The sequence below is a fragment of the Punctularia strigosozonata genome (assembly GCF_000264995.1).
Source record: "Punctularia strigosozonata HHB-11173 SS5 unplaced genomic scaffold PUNSTscaffold_6, whole genome shotgun sequence".
NCBI lineage: Eukaryota > Fungi > Basidiomycota > Agaricomycetes > Corticiales > Punctulariaceae > Punctularia > Punctularia strigosozonata.
In genome coordinates this window covers 603,989-616,880 of record NW_006767438.1, presented here as the reverse complement: position 1 = coordinate 616,880, position 12,892 = coordinate 603,989, and the positions used below count along the sequence as shown (strand labels likewise).

Genomic DNA, 12,892 nt, shown 5'->3' with positions numbered 1-12,892 from the left:
CCGACATAATCGTGGAATAGCCGGGAGTGTAGAGGGTCGTCCCATGATTGCGCCAAGACGCCTCAACTACGCAAAGATTCAAACGCGTTCTCGGGCGTCAGTTCCCTCGCAGTTCGTCGTCCAAACAAGTGCAGATTGGTCAAACATAACGGTGACATCGAAACTACTGTACATTATGCACCTAGATCAACGACGAAGCGAGCAAAATTTCTTTTTGTTGTTTCCATTGCAGAGAGGTGTCACGTCGACGGACGTTCCCCAGGGCCTCCGAGTTTTCATCCTCATGTTTCTCCACCTCCTCCGCCATTGACGTGGCTACGATCTGCATCCATGATCTTGCGACGCAACGAGCGGGACACCGTGCCACGGTATCAGACTGAAAACACCACTTGACACCCTTTCGGAACGCGCCGGTGCACAACGTCGCGCGCGCAGCAAGGGGCAGCGCATCAATACGCGCCATGCAGCTCAGTCCAATTCCGAGAGTCTGTTGTGCGTCTGAGGCGGAGAGCAACACGTCGGCTGCCAGCGGAAACCGAGGAAGACTATCAGTACAACGGGCGAAGTGGACAGAGGAAGCCTCAAAGACAGCGACGAGGAGACAAAAGCAGACACGTGCAGAAAAGATAGCGATGAGGGGACGAAAGCAGACGCGGGTCCGTGGACAAGGCAATGAAGTATGCTGCAGAAACAGCTCCAGTAAGCATCGACAGGCAATCGTTATGACGACATGCGCACCATAAGGTCATTTCCGTCCCACCTTCGCCCGTTTAGAGGCAGGATTCGAGGATTTGACGTCCGGGGTCGGATTGAACGGTATAGGGTGACCAAAACTACCCGGTGCAGCCTTTGTCTGCGGTTTCCGAGGAGTCTCAAATTTCGTTTGATGGAGCTTTCCGTCGATCTCCTGCGACAATGCGGCGTCCTGGTGCTCGCCCGACGCATATGACACTTGGCCAGCAAGCGGACCGGCCTCGGTGGGCGGCATCCTTGCGGCGAACTGAGCCTTGATGGCATCCGAGTGACGGTCGAAGAGCTTGAGGACTTGATCGTGTATGACTCCGGGTGTAAAGTAGTTATAGTTCTGATACGAGAAAATGAGGAGACGCCACCAGTCCAGTACGAGCTCTCCAAAGCATGCCAGGTCCGGGTGAAAGGCAGGAATGACGAACTTGACTAATTTGGAGGGATTCTCAAAGGCTTGCCTCTTGTTGTATTGGAGCACCTGATCTAAGGAGGAGTCGAAAAGACAATAGACGATGGTGTGCAGGCGTTGTGCCTTAACATCGCCCTCTGGGGGATCTTCACACAGTTCCTTGCGCCACTTGCCGTCACCCTTGCGCGTAAGGCACAGATAGATCAAAACCCAGAAGAACGATTCGATATCGTGGATGACGGTCTGCTTGACATTCTCCTCCGACGGTATCAGAAACTTGTAGTCCTTGATCTTTGGAAAGTATCGCTGACCCGAAAAGAGCTCGGCGCTCATGAAGGCCTTAGTGCCCTACAAAAGAGGTCAGCCCTTGGTTTGTTGGTATGCCGTAGGATCCGCACCGTGCGCACAAAAGAGTCTTCACCGTCATCCATCTCGGGCCAAGATTCCTAGTATGTTGTGAACAAGACATTCGATTTGACCATGCGCCCGAAACTCACTGTTGGTATGAAACCTTCCACATTTCGCTTCGTATTGCGTGAGTCGTGACTGCAGCACGTGTAAGACAGCGGGCCCGTACCTTGTCGGACAAGAAATCCTGTACGGTCCTCACAAAATCTACCGCTGCATATGCGTTCGGAAAGCCGGCCATCAGATTTGACGCAGTGGTGGGCGAGACTTTGATCTTGTAAATGCTTGCCAGTTGAACGACGGTCGCGCAATCATCAACATCCGCCTGTGGAAACGGATACGTAGCTACTGTCCCCTCCAGTTTCCTTGAGTGATCAAGGTCAATCACGCAGCCAGCATACTTGGCATCTGACTGGGGAATGATGAGGTTACCCGGGCTAATATCTCTATGGAGATGACCCTTGAGCCACAGCATTCGATGACCTACGTCCGAAACGACGAGACTCATATCAGCCAAAGTGTAAGTATCATGGCAGATCTTCGCACCTTTGATAGAATCGCGCATTCCATCGAAGAGCTGAGGGACAGTCTTGAATCTCTTGATAGCAAAGCCACGCGTCGCCATCAACGTGTACGTGCGGATGCGCTCGTCGGGCGAGCGGTGATTGTTCAGGATTTCGAGCGTCTTATCATCTACCATGGCGATATGAACGATTTTATCGTTCACGTTCACATCTTCGTACGTCCTCTTCTTCGATTTCAACTTGTCGCCATCGCCCATGTTCGCGGGCTTGTCTGGTTCTACGCCTTGCCGAATCAATCTTAGAGTGCTGTCGAGAGCGTCCCCGACGTAAGCATCCACCGAATACAAGATTTTGACCACAGGGGCATCATCAGGGAGATCGGGTCTCAAATCTGCTTCTAAGGGAGAGCCGGCGATGCGCCACATCCTCTTGAGTGAGAAGAACTGACCATGTCGCCGTAGTCAGATATACGGATAGAAACAGAGGTAGAGCGGGCGTCTTTACCTCTTTGGTGTCAACGTCTTGCACCTCCCAAACAGTAGTCCCGCTGCCGCACATAACTGCCGAACGCGAGAGGCTGAGAGGTTCCACAGTGCGGAAGACTTGAATAGCCCCATCAGGCCTGCGTACGGTGATTTGCCACCGTGTGCGATAGATCGAGCCTCCGAAGTCGGCCGGCACGACGGATGGGTCCGTGGGCTCGATCGCCGCCCAATCGTCCTCGTCTATTTCCTGGTCTTCAGCACCGCCATCCGCGTTATCCAAGCCCTTCACCCTGCGCAGCAGCTTCATATCCGGGTCCCAGCCAACATGGGCAGGTGGCAGGTGAGAAATCGACATGATGATCCGAACGAAGGAGAGGGCTTCCTGGGCACGACTGCGTCAGGAAAGATTGGAAAAAGAAGCGAGAAGGGTGCAACCTTGTGTATGTCGATGACGGCTTGCGTGCCTATTAAGCCAGACCGATCGCACAGCCAGACCGTGAGTTTTGTGCCGCATAATAAAAGTCCGATAACAAAGCGTCGATTGACCTGCTCGCTGAGGATTAGACGTATATATCTGCAAAGTTGAGGAAGGGCGTCTGCGACGGTAGCTTCGTCCGAGTCTTTTTTGACCTCCACAGGGACTTGAACGCGTAACCAATGCGGATGGGGCTGGTATCACATGACACGTAAGCAAAACCCATCAAACAGACCAAGGATGCTACGGTGACACGAACCTGTTGCTGTTGCTCCTGCTGAGCCTTGAGTGTGACCAATATATCGGGACGGAGCCTTGCTGCCGCCTCGTTGTCGGAAAGCGGAACGAGATTCGCGCCATTCGTCCAAACGACATGCGTTTCCGGAGTCTCTCCAAGTTGTTCCAGAACGGCGCCGATTTCGCTCGCGTGACTGATGAACGGCTCGTAAAGCTCCCTCTCTGCGGAGATCCGTTCCGGGAACTCTACCCAGCGTTCATTGAGGTAGCGTTCTTTGAGGACGAGGTGGTCCAAGACACGCTGAGCGACGTCCCGGTCGACGCGAAGAATGCGGTTTAGGAACTGTTCAGTGGAAACGGTGCAGGTATGCTGGTAAAGTTCGGCGGCTACTACGGTTTTCATGTGGTCCAAGGTCGGAGCGCCTGTCCTCGAGTGGTGAGTGGACGTTTGGGGAGTGTCGCCGCCGTGTCGAGCGTCGGCAGCCCGCGCCTGGGAGTCGGCGTCGGTGAACGAGATGAGTGGCGCGTTAGCTGGGAGGACCATGGGTTAGGGTCTGTGAACGTTGAACCGTGGGATCGTTTGCTCGCAGGATCCGAGGCTCTAAATACGAAGGGCTCAACTGCCTCGCCCTGAACGCCAGGCAGCGACTCGAAGGCAGTGGGTCCGAGGAAGTATCACGGCGAGTCATAATCATTAATTAAGATCAGTACGTCGTGTGATAATACGACCAGATATGGGCTGCGTTTTATCCCCCACCTCTGCTACCGATCGTTTCTACATCGCGCTGAGCATAGATCTTTCTTTGTTCTTCGGGACAGTCCGTTGATACATGGATTTTTTTACCCTCAACAGGTATGGAGTGCCCGGAACGCCGGACTGTCATGCGCATATCACGATACACATGTTCACCCTTCGACCTAAATTGATATAGAACCAGCTATACAACGACTAGCCCCAGTCCTGTGATCAGCGATAACGCGCACGCATATCTCATTGATCTCCCTGTTTGGTCAACCAGCGCAATCTTTACACAAACCATTATGGATGGAGACATTGATCGAGAAATGGTGGGCCTTTACTTGCCACCTTGAGCGCACGCTCATTGTAGTCACCGACGAGGCTATGTGGTAACCTCCATCGATCTCAATGATTGAAGCTCTGCTTGTATCAAAATTCGTTGCATAGCGCAGCACGGGGGAGGGATGCGTAGCAGGAAAGCGCTCGCCTGCGGCGTGTTGCTAACGACGTCCGCATATTTGCAAGAGGAACGTTCGAGTCGCGCGCGTTAGAGCCTCTATTCGCGAAGGCCTCAGCCTCTCGAGAAAGTGTGCGACAATGATTTCTCATCTCATTTCTGTCGGAAATCCTGGGCGTGATCATCGGTCATGTCAAGGATACTGCCGATCTTCGATCTTGCGCTCTCGATTGTACACAAGTACTCGTCTATGCGCAGAGAAGGCTATGGCGCAGCATTGCTCTCGAAAAATGCGTCGATCCACAAGCGATCTCGGGTTTTAACGAACCATGCTTCATATCGACCGACTACAGTTGTAGATCGAGCACACGCAGTACTCCTATTTGTTTGTCAATACTCCTCGGCCTGTCACCGAGCACCGACGGCGGTACATGTCCCATCTCTTGCATGTTAGTGAGCAGGCCCGTAGAGTCGCATCGTCGTTGATGAGTCCGATGATCTGATCCCACAACTCCTGAGCTACGAGCGAGACCACCGATCGGAGTTGGCTATGGCTGTTCTCTTGGTGCTGCATGCTGAGCGCTGAGGGCGAGTGCTCTGGTGACTGTAGCAACGGGAGCTGTCCCTAGTATATTATATAATCATAAAATAAGGACAATCGTTGCTCTCTCGTTCCAGACTAGCCTGATTCTGACCCGATTCTGACCTGATTTGACGTTTCTGTACCAAACCGGCAAGCCCCTGTCCTAATATGTTTATCTAATTTCACTGTCCTCCCTCTTATAGCAAGTAAATCGTGTCTAAATCGTGTGATTCTTGCAGAATGCAGAATTAAGTAAGACAGGGCCAGCGCAAACCCTGGTACATCACACCATCACGTGTTGGCGCCACAATGGTCTCTCGACCAATCACAGCCCTCGGATGAGCGGGATTCCCAGAGAATGGGCAGCTTGATTAGGATATCGCCGCTCACCCAGCGCTCTCTCATAATATGTAGGACCGTCATATCATCGAGTCATTGTCTAGCTATGATGTGACGGTAGTAGATATGTTGCAGCTTCTGTGCAGCGCACCAAATACAACAATTCTTGACATTTTCTCGACAAATGCGACACGTGATGTACCAGGGTTTGCGCTGGCCCTAAGGCGCTGTACGGTACACGGGTGATTTGAGAGAATCACCCGTCTTTGCGATTTGACCTTCCATGAAAGGCAATAGATGGCTCTAGAAATTTCCGGTTAAGGCAACGTCGTGAGACATAGTTGCCGATAATGGTAACCCTGAGTCGCAAAGACGGGTGATTCTTCTGAGTCACCCCTGTACCGTACAGCGCCTAAGATAGGGCTCATTCAGTTTCAACAGGTGTGATACGTGCTGCGCAGCGAATTCCACTCGCTACGGGGCACACTCTCTAAATCTAAAACCACAATTCTCTTTGGATGTACATTATCTTGAGATATGTGGCGGCGATTTCTGTGAATTTTGAGTGTAGATTATTTTATTAGACTAGCAAGACCCGTGGGACCTGTTGAAACTGAATGAGCCCTATCTTACCTTATTCCCAAACGCAGCCGTTTCTTTCAACGGAGACCTCGCTACACCTTCATCCCATTTCTCTTCCGCTTACTTATCACATTTCTGCAAATGGGAATATCATCACAACATTAATGTCGTCACACTGAAGCGGTGAAGCGGAAGCTCGATCTGGCGCGGGCGCTGTTGCGACCTTTCTTCAACTTGATGAGCTGTCGAGCCCGGAATAGTGCCACCCGGAGCACGATTCTCATGTCAATCGCGCACTTGGGTAGTGTGGTGAACCAATGACGGTCCGCGTATCTTTGGCGAAGCTGCGGCGAATGTGAAAGCAAGTCGTTGCTGCTAGAGCTAGGACGCACGGGCTCTGTACATCTAACGCTTCTGGATGTGGACCTTTCTCCAGGCATCCTCCACCAACTTGAACGAAACGTGGCACCTGCAGTCCGTTGATTTCGGAGGAGGCGCTGCGCAATCTCCTCTCGGAGTGGTTCGCCGTGACTCATCTGTTTCAAGCAGATCTGATGTGTACGTATCGTTTTCTATGCTTGACAGCCGCTAATTATCCTCGGAATGTAGCTATAAACGACATCCCGGAATACATGCTCTCCGTGTCACGAATCCAATAACACCACGCGACGCGTAACGTCGATGATCTGCCGCAGCAACACCCGGTACATATAGGCGACCTCTGATACTCCTCACCTTCAGAGACGGTTGATCCGCTCCCGCCCCGGCATGGCTCCGCACTATGATCTCTCCCTCGGTGTTCTGCAGATCGGCGCGCTGATATCTACGCTGCTATACGGCGTCATGAACATGCAGGCGTACACGTACTATACGACCGATGTACAGGGCTGCCGCCGTGTTCGGGCGTTGGCTACTCTTGTTTGGTGCGTTCCATTGCGCAACTTCCGCTATTTTCTCGAGCTCACCCTCGACCTTTCACGTTAGGTTTCTTGAAACTTTGCACGTCGTGGTATCCTGGATATACCTGTACAGCATCACTGTCATTCATTATGGGCAGCCTGCCTACCTTACCATCATTCCTTGGTCGCTTTCTTCTGCAGTAGTAATCGGAGGAGCCGTGGCTACCGTAGCTCAGGCGAGTCCGCACTACGTGCTGTCGTGTGTCGCTGCTAAATGCTGATGCGCAGGCCTTCTTCACATATCGTCTATGGAGACTGTCTCACTCTGTGCATCTCGCAATCATTGGTTGGACGCTGGCTTTGATACACTTCGCCGCGATAGTCACCGCCGGTGTGACTGCCATGAACAGCGCACATCTCGGTGCATTCATGGATAAATATATGTGGATCGCTCTGGTCGCCATATCGGACTCCCTGCTGCTGGATGTGTTCAATACCATCGGCCTGTGTTATTATCTGAACGCTCAGCAGTCTGGATTCGACAGGTTGGTGAATGTGTATTGCGTTTGCTCGACGTGATCCGCGCCTGACGCCTGCTTCTCAGTCCCTCTCCTATGCTCGACAAGATCATCGCGTGGACGTTGGGTACGAGATGCATATGTAATTCATCCGTCAGTCATTAACCTGACCTTATCACAGAGACGAGCTTGATCACCAGGTTCGATTTCTTGACTTTACCCATCACGTTGCCCAGCTCAAGTCGCTGAACAGCGTAGTGTGCTCCGTTATGTTAATATCGGTGTGTCTCTATACGGTGCACCGTGAATCAAGGACCTTCTAATGTCATCGCGTTCCAGTGTGCAGCCATGCCGCGAGGTGGTGCGCACGATATATTCCGATATCAGCTAACGATCTCACCTTGACTCGTACAGCGCTATGGATCGCGGTGGACATGTTTTACGCCAAGAGTGAGTAGTAGTATACTCGGCCGAGTTTGTGACAAATAGCTAACGAACTTCATTCCAGTATTCTCCAATAGTCTCTTCGCGTCGTAAGCTGCTCTCTATTCCCAGCCCAGTATGAGTCATTCACGCTATGACTGCGTGGCAGGTTGAACGCCGGACGGCGTTTCAGTCTGAGCCTTGCGAATCAACGTCCCGACTTCCGCCAGGCGGTTCAGCAGCCGCGGCTGGTGATGTTCCAAGATGGTAGTAAGGTATCTGTAGTTTCAGAAAGCAAGCACTCCATGAACGTGAGCACCCTTCGTCATTTGGCTAGCAAACAATCCATATAACCGGGACGCGAAATCCAGAACTCGTCGGCCTAGAGGGAGCCAGGGATATGCACGTTGTAACGTACGGTGCCCACGTTGTCGCTTCCGCGTAAGCCGTAATGTCGCGTGGAGCTGTTTAACATGAAATCTGCGTCTTAACGAGACTGGAACTCGCGAGAGATCTATGTAGAGCTCGAGGTGAAATGTGTCTCATGTGTAACTGAGTTAACCGGTGCTCTATCATTTCGGGAAACAGCCAATGTCCTCGATATCAAAGTGTGCATTCGAAGATGCCTTCAATCAGCAATTTAATAGTATACAACGCGCATTAGGTTATTCATCCGCGACATAAACTTCTTCAATTTCTTGATTTCCATCAATTCAGCACTCAGTACGCGCTACCCTGGGCGGCGTCTCCTCCGGGTAAGATGGGGTTGCCACCAATACCGCCGGTGCCGGGCTGGTTGACCATCTGGGTACCAGGCGCGGCGCTGTTCATACCCGAGGGGCGTACGCCTCCGACATGGCGCTGCTCGGGATGGGCGCTACCGACCACGGCGCGCTCGCGATGCGCAGCGGCTTGCTGTTCGAGGCGCTCCGCCTCCGTGAGGTGAGTGTTCTGCATCTTCACCGCGGCAGCCTCCCTATCGTAGCGACAAAATCAGTTAGCTACGTTCCGAGCGACAGATACGATAAGAAGAGGACACGTACTGCTGCTTTTCGATACCCTTGGCCTTGAGCGTCGCTGAGCCCGTGATCGTCCCGAGCGCCTTCTCGACCTTGCCCTCGAGGTTCTTCATCCCCCCGCCGCCGGTGTGCCCGGTCGGGTTCGTGTTGTTCATCGCACCGGCGGGCGGGAAGTTGCCCGTGTTGACGTCGGTCCCGGTCGCGCCGTGGTGGCGCCCGCTCATGCCGCCGTCGCTGCGGAACTCGTTGCCGCCAGTCATCGGGTTGTTGGTGCGGCCCGTGAGGCCGCCACCGGTCCCGACGGCGCCGTCGCGCGTGCCGGTCATGGTGCTCGCGCCCGTCCCGGCGTCGGTGGGGCCCATGGCGTGGTGGCGTCCGCCGGTCATGCCAGTGCCGGTTCCGGTCATGCCTGTGTTGCCAGTGTTGGCAGCATCGTACTAAGTAACCCGTTGACCATCAGCACGACTTTGAAGACGGACACGAGGTCAAAGCGAACCTCAGCAGCGTGATGTCTTCCAAGTACCATGTTGATCGTTCGTTGCGGTGGTAAAAGTGATTATTGGGTACAAGCTTGGTATGGGTCGAAGAATTCAGTTTGGATTGGGTCGCCGCAACTCGCATGACGGTTATATAGCGTTTGTGTACTCCACCTTGGCCCGCATGAGAGCGGTTCGGACAATCTCATGACCGCAAACGGTGGTGAACAAGGCGATACGCAGTACGATGACCACCCGCCGCCGGCCAGGTAATGGTTCCGGAGGAGTAGCTCACAGTGACGTAGGGCTGCACAGTGCAGGCAGGGCCAAGCAGCGGCTGTGCGTGGGACTCGTCAACCGCGTACGGACGGCCCCGCACTTGCCCCCCACAGAGTAACTTAGCACAGACCCGACCTGTGGACCTCCTTATGTCTACCTCATAATCCGATTTTCCTTGTTTTTGCTATCCCCCTGCCCAGTGTACCCGAAAATCCAGCGCTGACTTACTACGGACTCTCGGATTATGATCATGCCTCCTCACACAAACGTTCAAACGGTTGTCGAACCTTGAGAACTATTATCGTCAAGTTCCTCGAGCTGCACTGACATCAGTATCAAGTTCCCCGACTTCCACTCCCACACCTCGCTCCAAGAAAAATACGTACATAAGGCGAAGGACGATGCCTTGAACGTTCAACCAAGGCACTTCAAGATGATGAACTCAGACAGCCAACCCCAGCAGCCAACCACTCAGCCCATGAACCAGGGCGCGGGGGGCAACGGCGACATGCTTGACAAAGGCGTCGACTTCGCCGAGCGCGAGGCGGGACATGAACAGGTTCGTATTTTTTTTGACTGGTACCTGCGATGTGTTTCACGCTCATACATATTCGTGACTGAACAGAGCCATGCCACGACCGAGAAGATCAGTGACGCTGCTCGCACCGGATACAAAGATACGACGGGTGGGTGGCGGCCGATCTTCCGTCGTTGACATTGACGACTCATCGGAATCACAGGCAAGGACGTTCCCATCCAGGACAAGCAGTACTCATAATGATCGTCGCACCACGATCAACGTTGTCAATGTATACTAGTAGCGAACGTCGCGAAATTAAATGAAGTCGTCCGAGAGGTTTTTGGACCGGTCATGGCAAGGTGAAGAACCTGTGAACGCAGGTGGTGGTGGTGGTGGATTACGAGCATAGGTCCCTAATCAGGCTACAGTGTACTTTCAAATCCAGGCTATCTGCTCCAGCCGCCAAGCGCACCAGCGCGCCCCTGCATTCGCGCTGCACGTCATATCGCATGACGTCATTCGACTGTACACCACCTCCGACAGAAGATGGAGCCCCTGTCTGACATCGCACACATAAAGCCTCGAGTGGGCATGCCATGCTCATCTGCACGACAACAACCCCGCACACCACCACTACCCGAATCCTTCACGATCATCCAAATTCCACGTACGACTAACATGGACTCTACGACTCAGACCAACACCGCGCAGCAGCCCACCAACACCACCGCGTCGGGAGGTGACGCGCTCGATAAGGGCGTCGACTTCCTCGAGAAGAAGGCCGGGCACGAGCAGGTACGCCGCACCTCCTCCACGTCCCTGTTCCTGTATTGATCTCAAGCGACACCGTAGAGTCATAGCACAACGGAGAAGATCTCCGACGGTATTCGTACAGGGTTCAAGAAGATGGCTGGTAAGCAACCTTGTTAACAACTGCAAACTACGCTCATCGTTATTGCTCGCAGGCAAGGATGTGCCGGTGCAGGATAAAAACTATCAATGATTGATTGTGCCTGTAATAATATAAATGTACAGCAGCTAGCAACGCGTTAATCGTTTTCTTCGCGACGATTGAACACGGAATGTTTGCGTGCAAGTGTAGCCAGTGCGCGGCCTACAACCGTCTTCCTCGCGCACTGCTCGCAAACGATCAGTACTCAGATACCAGGACACGAACGCAAAGGCATGCGTACCTCGTAACACCAGTACCGCGAAAGGTACCCATCCCCTCGATATTTCTCCATTCGATCCGAGAGCGGCCAGTACCCGTTCTCGAGACTACCGCAATAGCAGCACACCCTCAGGAGCATATCCTCGTTTAGGATCAGCTCCACCTCTCTGATCACGTCGTCTCGCCCATTCCGCCTCGTCCTGCCCGTCAACCGGAACGGCGGGTTTTCTTCGTTCAGCAACACGTCGAGCGTGCTCCCGGGCACCTGCGAACGTGTGGCCTCCACGTCTGGCTCAATCCACAAGAGCGGTCTGTCCTCTTCCGAGTAGGACGCTGCCCCGACTGACGACGAGTCGTTGAGCGTGGCGATGTAGCGCACCGCGGGCAAGTCGGGCCCTGTGGTGGTCACAAGCGCATATTGAGCCGGGTTCACGTCGGCTCTGCGCGCGAGGGCGAAAGGGAACACGTTGGTGAAGAGCGTGCCCGGGGAGTAGGTCGCGATATAGCCGCGGATGAACCTATCCATGGAGAGAGTGTTGCGCTGGGTATCGTCGACCATCAGGTAGTCGAGGTTTTGTACCGCATTTTTGACGTGGACAGCCAATAATGCGTGTCGGACGAGGACATTGTAGCGGAAGCTGTGACCACTCCGAGAAGGCCGTACGCTGCAGCTTCAGAACACAACTTCGTGGACCACTCACCAGGTCCCGTTGACTTTCGCGACGGGTTGACCCTGACAAAGAGAATGTATTGTGATGGATACTTAGCTATAGCTATAGCATAGAAAGAGCACTTGTTTGATCTCGGCTCCGTCTTGCAAGTTGCACGTCTTGACGCGGCAAGCCCTGGCTAGTGTTGCCGCGAGTCGAGTCGAGTCGAGTTCGAGTTGCGTCACTCGTCGAACTCGCCTTTTCGAGTTCTTCCGAGTCGAGGTCGAGTTGACTCGCGAGTTGTCTAGCTACTTGAGCTAATGCTTGGATGTATTGTTACGAGTCCATACATTACAGCTGGCAAGAATATATTATAGGTCTTGAGGCGCGACCTTCAAATCTCCGATCTGTTCCCCAGCAGGTCACGTAGTTCGTCGATGTTGTTGGCATGCAAAAGCTCATCCATAGCCTGATTCGTGACAAGGCCATCAATGGCATAATCCTTGGGGTCCGCAACTAAATCATCAGTGAAGCTGAGGGCCTCGCGGCGGTAGTAACTCTTGAGGAATTGTAGGGCCTCCATGACTGCTGGAGACAACCGGTTGCGGCGAAGAGTGTCGGTCTCCTTGGCTGACGAGAACAGACGCTCGCAAGCTACAGAGGACGCTTGTGCAGGTAAAATGTCAAGAGCTACACGATAAAGCAAGGGGAAGGAATGCTTGTTGATCTGTTCTGCAGCATTAGTAGCTATTCGGCTCACAAAAGGGAGATTCGCGCACCTGCCAATACCGTAGGAGATCCAATCCGTTCTCGATTCCGTTTTGCACCACTGGTTCTTCGCAATAGCGGTCGAATTCGCGCAACGCACGCCTTCGATCGTCGGCTTCTAGGGCCTCTCGCGAGAGGCGATTCAGATCTCCGGCTGAATCTGCAGTTGAGCCAGCAGATTGCA

The 12,892-nt window shown here is 53.4% G+C and overlaps 7 protein-coding genes across 7 annotated transcripts in view; 3 read left to right on the top strand and 4 right to left on the bottom strand.

The window, feature by feature from the left end:
• Positions 1-745: 745 nt before the first annotated feature.
• Positions 746-3,688, bottom strand: PUNSTDRAFT_113506 (uncharacterized protein; the record flags this gene model as incomplete). Its single annotated transcript, XM_007383541.1, has 8 exons — positions 746-1,504; positions 1,555-1,602; positions 1,654-1,680; positions 1,734-2,047; positions 2,111-2,531; positions 2,593-2,955; positions 3,009-3,242; positions 3,308-3,688. 8 exons carry the CDS (start codon positions 3,686-3,688, stop codon positions 746-748), a joined length of 2,547 nt encoding a protein of 848 aa, XP_007383603.1.
• A 2,395-nt stretch (positions 3,689-6,083) lies between these two features.
• On the top strand, positions 6,084-8,393 carry PUNSTDRAFT_52369 (uncharacterized protein). The gene is made up of 13 exons (XM_007383540.1): positions 6,084-6,346; positions 6,422-6,543; positions 6,595-6,908; positions 6,970-7,120; positions 7,173-7,429; positions 7,489-7,529; positions 7,584-7,602; positions 7,656-7,683; positions 7,742-7,763; positions 7,817-7,852; positions 7,911-7,935; positions 7,995-8,136; positions 8,197-8,393. Exons 3-13 carry the CDS (start codon positions 6,754-6,756, stop codon positions 8,209-8,211), a joined length of 891 nt encoding a protein of 296 aa, XP_007383602.1. The 5' UTR covers positions 6,084-6,346; positions 6,422-6,543; positions 6,595-6,753; the 3' UTR covers positions 8,212-8,393.
• A 152-nt stretch (positions 8,394-8,545) lies between these two features.
• On the bottom strand, positions 8,546-9,251 carry PUNSTDRAFT_44410 (uncharacterized protein; the record flags this gene model as incomplete). Its single annotated transcript, XM_007383539.1, has 2 exons — positions 8,546-8,801; positions 8,869-9,251. 2 exons carry the CDS (start codon positions 9,249-9,251, stop codon positions 8,546-8,548), a joined length of 639 nt encoding a protein of 212 aa, XP_007383601.1.
• A 781-nt stretch (positions 9,252-10,032) lies between these two features.
• On the top strand, positions 10,033-10,377 carry PUNSTDRAFT_134077 (uncharacterized protein; the record flags this gene model as incomplete). The annotated part of the gene is made up of 3 exons (XM_007383538.1): positions 10,033-10,158; positions 10,225-10,285; positions 10,340-10,377. 3 exons carry the CDS (start codon positions 10,033-10,035, stop codon positions 10,375-10,377), a joined length of 225 nt encoding a protein of 74 aa, XP_007383600.1.
• A 420-nt stretch (positions 10,378-10,797) lies between these two features.
• Positions 10,798-11,122, top strand: PUNSTDRAFT_134076 (uncharacterized protein; the record flags this gene model as incomplete). The annotated part of the gene is made up of 3 exons (XM_007383537.1): positions 10,798-10,914; positions 10,972-11,032; positions 11,085-11,122. The coding sequence occupies 3 exons, from the start codon at positions 10,798-10,800 to the stop codon at positions 11,120-11,122; spliced, it is 216 nt and encodes a 71-aa protein (XP_007383599.1).
• Positions 11,123-11,162: 40 nt separating this feature from the next.
• On the bottom strand, positions 11,163-11,859 carry PUNSTDRAFT_143588 (uncharacterized protein). The gene is made up of 2 exons (XM_007383536.1): positions 11,313-11,859; positions 11,163-11,255 (listed from the first exon to the last, which is right to left on the bottom strand). Exons 1-2 carry the CDS (start codon positions 11,847-11,849, stop codon positions 11,169-11,171), a joined length of 624 nt encoding a protein of 207 aa, XP_007383598.1. The 5' UTR covers positions 11,850-11,859; the 3' UTR covers positions 11,163-11,168.
• A 490-nt stretch (positions 11,860-12,349) lies between these two features.
• The window catches only part of PUNSTDRAFT_32066 (uncharacterized protein), a gene marked incomplete at both ends in the record, with an annotated part of 1,991 nt that continues 1,448 nt past the window's right edge, over positions 12,350-12,892 (bottom strand). Inside the window, 2 exons of the mRNA XM_007383535.1 lie at positions 12,350-12,528; positions 12,586-12,667. Coding sequence (XP_007383597.1) covers positions 12,350-12,528; positions 12,586-12,667 — 261 coding nt within the window. The remainder of the gene's footprint in view (positions 12,529-12,585; positions 12,668-12,892) is intronic.

What these genes read in the sequence shown, in the direction of transcription:
- PUNSTDRAFT_52369 (XM_007383540.1), top strand. Translation starts at nt 6,754, where the DNA reads ATGGCTCCGCACTATGATCTCTCCCTCGGTGTTCTGCAGATCGGCGCG. An exon ending in TGCAGCCATGCCGCGAGGTG is followed by an intron (nt 7,764 to 7,816) that starts GTGCGCACGATA and finishes TGACTCGTACAG; the next exon opens with CGCTATGGATCGCGGTGGAC. An exon ending in GGACATGTTTTACGCCAAGA is followed by an intron (nt 7,853 to 7,910) that starts GTGAGTAGTAGT and finishes ACTTCATTCCAG; the next exon opens with TATTCTCCAATAGTCTCTTC.
- PUNSTDRAFT_143588 (XM_007383536.1), bottom strand. Translation starts at nt 11,849, where the DNA reads ATGGTCGACGATACCCAGCGCAACACTCTCTCCATGGATAGGTTCATC. An exon ending in CGCGGTACTGGTGTTACGAG is followed by an intron (nt 11,256 to 11,312) that starts GTACGCATGCCT and finishes GTTTGCGAGCAG; the next exon opens with TGCGCGAGGAAGACGGTTGT.